This window comes from Gavialis gangeticus, unplaced genomic scaffold, assembly GCF_001723915.1.
Source record: "Gavialis gangeticus isolate Ggan-Ray unplaced genomic scaffold, GavGan_comp1, whole genome shotgun sequence".
Taxonomy (NCBI): domain Eukaryota; kingdom Metazoa; phylum Chordata; order Crocodylia; family Gavialidae; genus Gavialis; species Gavialis gangeticus.
Genome location: NW_017729024.1, coordinates 165,299,110 through 165,308,000, shown reverse-complemented (window position 1 = coordinate 165,308,000; position 8,891 = coordinate 165,299,110). Strand labels below are relative to the sequence as shown.

Here is an 8,891-nt window from a genome sequence, read left to right as displayed (position 1 = left end):
GAGCGCTAGCCTGCCCGGGGCAGGGACTCCAGACTCTGCAGCCTCCTCCTCCTGCACGGCTGCATCAGATGGGGAGCCGGTCCCCTCCCCAGATGCAGCCGCTCAGGACTCTGCTCCCCACAGCCGTCCAGCTTTAGAAAGCAGGCAACTTCTCATCGCATCTGGCCTTTTCAGTCTCCAGCTAGCTCCGCCGGGCTCTCTGGGACCAGTGCATGAGGCAGCTGGGTCCCCGGAGCCAAGGGGGGCAGGTGTGTAGGGCACGTCACCCCCAGGGCTGGTCTCACCCCTTGCAGAAGTGCTGCCGGGACCCAGATTCTCAGGGTTTGCCGCACAGCGCGGGAGCTCATCCCCTTCCAAAGGGCCTGTCCCCTGCCAAAACCCCGTGGGTTTTCTCTCCCTCCTTCAGCTTGGACGCTCTCGTTGTGCTCAGGAATCCCCCAGCCCTGAATGGGTCCTGCTCTCTCTCTGGATGTGGGCAGGGGCTTTTTTCCTGGCATGCATTTAGCAGGGGCATGGGGAGTGCCCACAGCTCCCTGCTTTGGCTCGTCCTGGGTTGTGCAAGGGTTTGCAGAGGGGATATGACAGATGTCTTGGAGTTGGAATAGCCTGCAAATATTTGGAATAGCCTCTCCATCCCAGACTTGGGCCCATCTGCGGGGCACGTGCCGTGCCGCCTCTCCGCTCTGCCGCTGGCCTGAATTGTGCCCAGCAAAGCACCGGCAGGGTCGGGTCTTCAGCAACCCATGACTCTGGGGTCAGGGAATGGAGCTGACTTGTCTGACCGCTGGGCACCGCACAGGGCAGGGGGCTCTGGCAGGCAGAGGGGTCTGGTTTGCCAGGGAGGGGCTGGCCCTGGAGGGAGCTGGGGACCCAGCCCCAAGACAAGCGGGCACTGATCGCACTAAACCAGGGGCATTGCAGAGCCTGGAGCAGTGCTGGTGCAGCTGGGTCGCCCCATGTCTCGCTTGGCACCGAGACCTGTGCAGCCCTGAAGAGCACCAGGTTGCGGCCACCACCGTCTGCAGCCATCCTACCAGGGCCTGGTTTTCCCCTGCCCCTAAGGGCATCCCCTGCCCAGCACTGTTAATGATCAGGGGTTAATTGCTGTGCAGAGCGATTTGGGAAATTCGTGGGTGACCTCCAGTGGCTGCCCTGCAAACCCCCTCCCCACCCGGCTCCAGCATGTGGCCGTGGGCTGGGACCCAGCCCTGGCACGAGGGTCCTGCGAGGGGTGCAGGAGCCGGGCTGAGCTGTGCTGCCATGCAAGCCCTGATCTGATCTCATCCGTTTCGTGCCCTGGAAGGGCTTTGTGAAGCTGCAGCAGAGGAAAGCAGAGGCCTGTGCCCCAGGGCCCCGATCCTGGCTGCCTCTCTCCAGCACACGGCTGAGCCTGGGAGCCTGCAGGGGACGCCTGCCCGCCCTGCGCAGAGGAGCTGGGGACCCCCGCGCCCTCCCCGGATCTGAGCTTGCGTCCTGCAGCCCCGTCTTAGGGACCTGCAGCCCTCGGGGGTCTCCTTCCTGCCCGTGGGGGCATCCAGGCTGGAGCTGAGCTGGGTGGGGGGTGCTCCCTGGGGCCTGGATGGATCAGGGCTAAGGGTCCGGGGATGCGCTGGCACCTGCCCCAGCCCGGCTCAGCCACCTCTTCATGCCCTCCCTCCCTGCCCCGGTCCTGGGGCCCTGCAGACCACCCCCTGCCCCCCTTACTCCAGCCCCGCTGCAGCTCAGCCTTTCCCAGGCCAGGAACAAAGCCGAGCTGTTGTTGCCCTAAGCCGCCTGCAGCCAAAGGCCTTTCATCTCGGGCTCATTTCCAAATGACTAGTGACACCCGGGGCTCCAGGGCACTGTTCCAGCAGCGCTTCCCAACATCAAACAGGAGCCGGGGGGAGCAGGGCAGGAGGGGGCTTACGGGAGCAGCACTCGCCTCTGGGGCCCTGGGCTGCATCGCCGGGGGGGCAGGGCTGTGTGGGGGGCAACGGGGAGGGCTGTCCGGACTCGGGCTTTTCCCCCTTGCACTTGGCCCTGCAGCCCCCCAGCCTGCTGCAAGTCCCCGCCAGTTCCCAGGAGCTCAGTGCCAGCCCCTCGGCTTCCCGAAGCCCAGCTGCTTCCAACACAGCGATGGGGACTTTCCTGCTCCTGGAAACACCCCCCACGCACCTCCCCGGCCCCCAATCTATCCGAGCTGCTGAGATCCCCAGCTCTGAGCACCCACACTGGCGGGATCGCCCACGGCGGGGTGGCAGAAGCACGAGCAGGGGATCCCGCCGCTGTGCTCGGTGGGGATGAGGCATCCCCAGCTCCATGCAGGCAGGGGAGGGTGCACGTAGGATCTTGAAAAGTGGGGTGCACTCGTCGCATCGAACACAACACCTCTTCTTCTCCAGGTAAAAAAAACCTAGAAGCTTTCTTTATCCTCTGGGGTCCCTTCCAGCCCAAATGTCTATGAAATCTATGAAATCTTATATGGCAGGGGCCTGGCATAGGACGTTATTTGAAGCAAAACCAATTACAGCTTCATTATAATGCGCACTCATTTGCTCGGCGATATATTCCATTTAAAAGCACGACAAACTCAGCAAAAATAGTCAGAGGATTGTTTCATGAGTCCAATAGTGATTATAGTCACGCATCCATCTCTTATTCAGCTTCATAAAACAGAAGCCGGTCGCCTTGGGCACCTTGACAATGCATCCAACCCTTCGCTGTCAGTCATTGCCACACCTGAGTTAATGCTCACCAGATCTTAGTATGAGCACACCTGAGTCCAGGCTTACAGGGAGAACTAAAAGGAGTCTGCAGGGCTGTGAAATAGAGGAGAGAAATGCCCTGGGGAGTCTAACAGACAGCAGCAGCCAGAAGAAAGGCTGGCTGGATTAGCAGAACATGGAGACCGCTGAAGAGGAGAGAGGGTCGTTAACACCTCTGGCGTGAGGAGTGATTAGCAGGAATAGCCGGCAATGAGCCATGGAGTCAACTGACTCCACACTGCCTGAGTAGAAATGCCACAGCCCCTCCCAGCGGTTTTGGTTTAAAGCTGGGAAGGAGCAGGAATCAAACTGCCGGACCCCCGACTGGGCCTGACCCAAGCAGCGTTCCCTTCCCCTGCCCTCTGGCCCCTTCCCTGCTGGGAGCAGGAGCCCAAAGGCCAGGGTAGATGGGCACATCCGCCCCAGCTGGGCCTGCCCACAGTCTCCATGAGCCCCAGGCCGTGCTAACTGCCCCATCCCCCCCCCCGGCAGGTAGAGCTGTCAGACGGGACGTCGCATACCATCACGGACGCCTACGCGGGCAAGGAGTACATCATCCAGGTGGCTGCCAAGGACAACGACATCGGCACCTGGAGCGACTGGAGCGTGGCCGTGCATGCCACCCCCTGGACGGAGGAGCCCAAGTACCTCACCACGGAGGCCCAGGCACCAGGTGAGGGGCTGGGCCTCACGGTACAGCTCGGGGGGGGGGGCAGGGAGAGGAAGGCTTGGCTGCAGGGGCCTGGGCACTAGCTCGAGCAGGGCAGAGGAAGGGGTCGCTGAAGGGTATGTACAGAGCAGGGAGAAAACCCAGGAGTCCGGATGCCAAGACCCTCTGCTCTAGTTTATGTATGCACGCATGCATTCATGTGCATGGACGGGCATACATGCAGGTATGTGTGCCTGCATGCATGCGTGGCAGGGCACACACGCATGTGCCTGTGCATGAGACTCATCCAAAGCAGAAGCCACACACCTGTGAGCACCAGGCCCTGGCAGCACTGGGTGCTATGGGGCACCGGGCCCCACACAGGGAGTGAGGAGAGCCCCACAGCCCATGCCCCATGCCCCCCCATATCATAGCCTTCCCCTCCCAGGCGTGGCAGTCTCGTGCCGGGCTCCCTGCACACTCAGGCAGGCACTGCTACACTCCAGCTCTGCACAGGAGGTTGGAGACTCAGCCTCCTCGCACACCCATCCCGGGGCTCCAGGCGCTGGAGCTTCCAGTCAGGGGCAGCAGTGCCATTACCCCCACCCAGCCCACGTCTCTGCCTCTGGCTGTGCCCAGCTTGGACCCTGGGCAGCCCTGAGTGCTGCCGTTGCCTCGGCCTTCCCCTCCGGACCTGCCTCTGTGGGTGCAGGGAGGCAGGTCTCCCTGGCAGGCATCAGTGCCCCAGCCCCGGTGCTCCCGGAGCACAAGAGGGGCAGGGAGGGAGCCGGGGGGCTGCACGGGCTGGGACAGAGGCCAAGTGGGTGGGAAAGCGGCAGCATTGACAAGCTGCTGTTTCTAGGAAGGGGCTGGGATCCCAGCCAGCTCCCCGGGCACAGCGGCCGGCAGCTTCCCAGAAGGGCCGGAGTGGGCCCATGCTGGACCCCCCACCCCAGCACGGGCTGCCGGGAGGCTGGGAAACGCGTCCACGGCCCCAGCCAGTCACTGCTCCTAGCAAGGGGCTGGGGGAGGCACCAGGTCCTAAGTGCAGCTGCCTCTGTGTGTGCATGTATGCATGTGTGCGTGCGCAAGTGTATGGGTGTGCAACATGTGTGCATGCACATGTTTGAATGTTGGGGGGTGTGCATGGGGCTGTGAATGTGTGCACAAACCCTTAGCACTGTTGGCTAAGGGTTGCATATGTGTGCGCATGCTTGTGTGTATGTGTGCATGTGGCAGTGGGTGGGCGTATTGCTGCGTGTGTGTATGGGTGTGTACACGTGTGCGTGTGTATGTGTGAGTGAGCATGCGCACAAACCCTTAGCACTGGTGGCCATGTGTGTGTGCATGTGTGTGTGTGTGCTTATGCACATGCACACATAGATCGAACGGCCCAAGACTGAACGGTCACAAACTCTGCCGCGACCGAGTCAGGCTGGACGTGAGGAAGAACTTCTTCACTGTCCAAGCCCCCAAGGCCTGGAACAGCCGGCCGCCGGACGCGGTTCAAGCGCCCACTTTGAACGCCTCCAAGACACATTTGGATGCTCATCTTGCTGGGGTCCTATGACCCCCTGCTGACTTCCTGCCCCTGGGGCGGGGGCTGGATCGATGATCCTCCGGGGTCCCTTCCAGCTCCGGTGTCTATGCAATCTATGAAATATCCTCCATACGTGCTGCTCCCTCAGCTTGTGCAAACACACACGCCTGCCCACTCAGCCGGTCTCTCGCACACGCACTTGTGCACTTCTGGCCACAGGCCCCGGTTCACCTGCAGCCCCGCCCAGGAAACGCGTGACACGCTTTCCCCACCGTGCACACGCAGCCCTGCGCACAGTTCCCAGGGCACCGTGACAAGCCGTGGAGCACAGCTGAGGGGAGGCAGACTCACAATCGGCACTTCCTGTGTGTGCGTGCACCCCTCATGCACACAGATGCAGTCACGCTTGCACACGCATGTGCACGCACGCCCCCCTTGCACGCACGCACACACACGGACACCCTGGAGGCACTGGAGCAGCCCCTCCAGCCCTGGCCCCAGGCCCGAGGGGCAGCTCCAGGCTGGGTGTGCTCCCGGCAGCGTCTCTGCTGACTCAGCTCCTGCCGGGTCTGGCCTCCAGCTGTTGCCCTGGCTCTGAAGCGGCTCCTGGCTCTGGCCCAGCGGCTCAGGGGGGCACCGATTACATCTCCGGCCATGGCACGAGCAGCTGTGCACGGCGCGGAGGGAGCTGGCTGCTTCCACAGTCAGGGCTGGCGCTGGGGGGAGGATGGGAGCGTCGGGTCAGGATTGAAACCAGGTGTCCCCGGGGCCCGTGTACCAAGGGGACAGCTCGGGGGCAGGCAGTGAGGCTGCGGAGGGCGAGGACAGGGCAGTGCAAGGGCCAGGCTGACGCTCAGGGGCAGAGGGGAGGGAGATGCCCTGTGACATCACCAAGGATGTCACAGATGGTGGTTGATGTCACGCGCTACGCTGGTGATGTAGTGGGGCCCCGTCCCCTTGCTGTGGCATCACGCCTGCACGGCAAGGGGACGTCGGGAATTTGGGGATTTGTGGCAGGGCTGTCCCAGGGCAGGGGCCCAAGAGACACGGCTCTGGCCGGCCGGCCCCAAGTGAGTACGCGTGGTTTCATGGCAGGGCTCGGGGGGCCCCGCGTGTGCATCCATCAAGGTGTCTTCGCCCCTTTCGTGGTGGCCTGTCCCGCCGGGTTTGCTCCCAGGGAGGAGGGCCCCATGCCACCCGGAGGGCCCCGTGGCTGCGAGCATCTCTGCCCGTGGGTACCACGCGCCCAGCCACGCGGCCTCTTCTGTGGGCAGAGGGTGCCCTCTCATGGCCACTCGCTTTAGCACATGGTCCCACCAGGCTGGGCTGCTGGGTTGCTCACAGAGGCGCAGGGCCGTGGCGCTGGCAGGGAGCTGCGGGGATCACATCCAGCCCAAGCCCTGCCTGAGGCAGGATCAGCCCTGCGCAGCCCAGCCCAGGCACACCCAGTGTCCGGCCTCGGAGCAAAATGATGCCGTCAGGCCAGACCCAGCACCAGGCATCGCCCCTGACCCTGCTGCAGGGAAAGCAGGAGGACCGTGGCCACCAATGTCCTGCAAAGCGGGACAATAGATGCTCCAGAGACCCCGCTGCAGAGAAGCCTGGGAAACCCCCATAGCAGAGCACAGGCATGGCTGCACCTAGATCATCCCCCCCAGTGTCTCCTGGACACCTCCAGTGATGGAGAGCCCCCACCCCGTCCCTGGCATCTACCCCATGGCCTCCCTGCTCTGACAGTGAAGAAGCATTTCCTAAAAAACTTCCAAGAAGAGGTGGCAGGGAGCCCCTGGGCGTGGGGCTGGATGCCCCTCAGACTGATGCCCCACATGGCAGGCGCACAGGGCAGAGGGCCCGTGTCCAGGCCCCCTCACCCGGGCACAGAGGGACGCTGGCATCGCTGGTGGTGGATGGGAGAGAAGGAGAGAGAGCGGCATGGGGAGCAAGACGCTCAGTGGTGGGTGGACAGCCGCATCGAGAGAGGTGGCTGAAGCGGGTGCAGGGGCCACCATTTATGTCCCCGGGCAAAGGGGCTGCCATGGCGGCCCCAGGCCCACCTGCCTCCCGGTCCTCTCCCCCGCTGCAGAGACGACGACCAGCAGCACCTCGTCCTTCGTGCCGCCCCCCACCACCAAGATCTGCGACCAGGAGAAAGTCGTCGGCAGCGGGGCGGTGGCGGTGGCAGTGTCCTGGGCAGCTGGTCTGGTCCTGGCAGCGGCTGGCGTCCTGTTTATTTAGTGAGTACCCCCCTCCGCGGCTGGATGGGGACCTCCAGCATAAAAGCACGCCTGTCTGGGAGGGGAGAAGTCCCCACAGATCACTGGAGCCGGGGAGGGACGACTGTCTGTCTCCCTGTTGTCCTCCACCCTTTCTCTCCTACCTCCTGCGACTTCTTCCACCTTTTCATCTATTTGCCTCTGCCTGCTTTCCATCCTCTTTCTTTCTCCATCCATGCATCCTCTTTATCTCCCATCAGGTAGGATAGGGTCCTGCACGTGCACCAGCAGTAACAGCATTAACAGTTAATTAGCTGCACGGGCCTCTGGACTGATGCCATCCAGGAGCTCAGCTGGCCTTGTGCTGGGGTGCCTGGATGGAGGGTGGCGTGGGGGACCCTCCGGCCGAGGGGGTTGCGGTGACCTGTGTCTCCCCCTCTTGCTTGCAGATCCCCGGCCGCCACAGAGGAGGACAGCGCCCGCCCGCGTCTCTTTTCTCTTCTATTTTGCACATGTTTAGGAGGACGGATCCACATTTCTCTTCATCGCTTCACTTTCTAAAGGACAGGCCGGCCGTGCCAGGGCTGGGGCAGGCAGAAAATGCCCCCCTCCCCACTCCCACCGTTCAGCCGGGCAGAGACCTTGACCCCAGAGAGAGGAAACCACCCCCCTCGGCATCCCTGGACCCCCCTGGCCCACCCAGACCCTGCATCCCCGGAGCAGAGCACGAGCCGCCGCGGGCGAGACGGGATCATACAGCTACAGCGCCATGCCAAAGATGACCAGCGAGCACGCGGCGCGCCCGGCGGGCACCCCCAGCCCCGTGCCTGCAAACCTGGATACTGATGGGGGGACCCACCCAGGGGTTCACCTCTCTTCCCCTCCAGCCCCTGCCATCCAGGCCCTGAAGAACTGGACTGGACGCCCGGGGCAAGGGGCTAAGGCTGGAGGGCGAGCCTGGAGACAGCCCTCTGGCCGCGGGGGTCATGGGGATGGACTCATGCATGCCAGGGGCGGGAGCAGGGGCAGGGGAGGGTCTGGGGACTTCATTTTTTTAATGGGAGGGAAATGGAAATGAAGAGAAAGCAGCAGCAAATCTGACACACGTGCACACACACACACACACACACACACGTGCGTGTCCCCCAGGCCTGCCCACGCAAGCCACCACCTCGCACCCCTTTGCATCTCTCTCTTTTTATCACGCCCCCCCGGTCATCACCTCCGTGTCGGGGTCGGTCTCGTGGCTCATTATGGACCAGTCATGTGGCCAGCATCACCCCCCCAACACGCCGCCCTTTCTCCCTCCTTTCGCTTCCCTCCTCTTCCTCCCCAGTCCTGTTTTGTAAGGCAGCTCCCCTCTCCTGCCCGGCCCGAAGCGCAGTATTTAATCCCGTCCGCCCCAGTATTGCCCCAGTCACAGGCTGTATTTGAATTTTTTATAGATGTATATATAAAAAAAAGAGCCAAAACAGAAAAAAAAAAAAGAAAACACCACATATACGTGCGCGCGCGCGCACACACACACACACACACGCGCGCAAACCGTGACAACCCAGGAGAGAGGTGGTTTCATTAAACGTCGTCATTTCATGACCACCCGGCCCTGGTATTCTTTCGCCGGTGGGGTGGGGAGGGGGTTTCACCCCAGACAGGCTCCAGGGATGATGGATGGGCCTGGGAAGGTGTTAGCAGGAGCCCCGATGCCTCCCAGGGCAGGACAAGTCCCCAGGGTGGGGGGTTTC

General features: G+C 62.7%; 1 protein-coding gene across 2 annotated transcripts in view; it reads left to right on the top strand.

Annotated features, from left to right (window-relative positions):
* CNTFR (ciliary neurotrophic factor receptor) overlaps positions 1-8,645 on the top strand; it is a 307,232-nt gene extending 298,587 nt beyond the window's left edge. For both annotated transcript variants that reach the window (XM_019518052.1, XM_019518054.1), the window contains 3 exons: positions 3,237-3,417; positions 7,017-7,167; positions 7,596-8,645. In XM_019518052.1, coding sequence (XP_019373597.1) covers positions 3,237-3,417; positions 7,017-7,167; position 7,596 — 333 coding nt within the window. In that variant the 3' untranslated portion in view covers positions 7,597-8,645. The remainder of the gene's footprint in view (positions 1-3,236; positions 3,418-7,016; positions 7,168-7,595) is intronic.
* Positions 8,646-8,891: the final 246 nt, after the last annotated feature.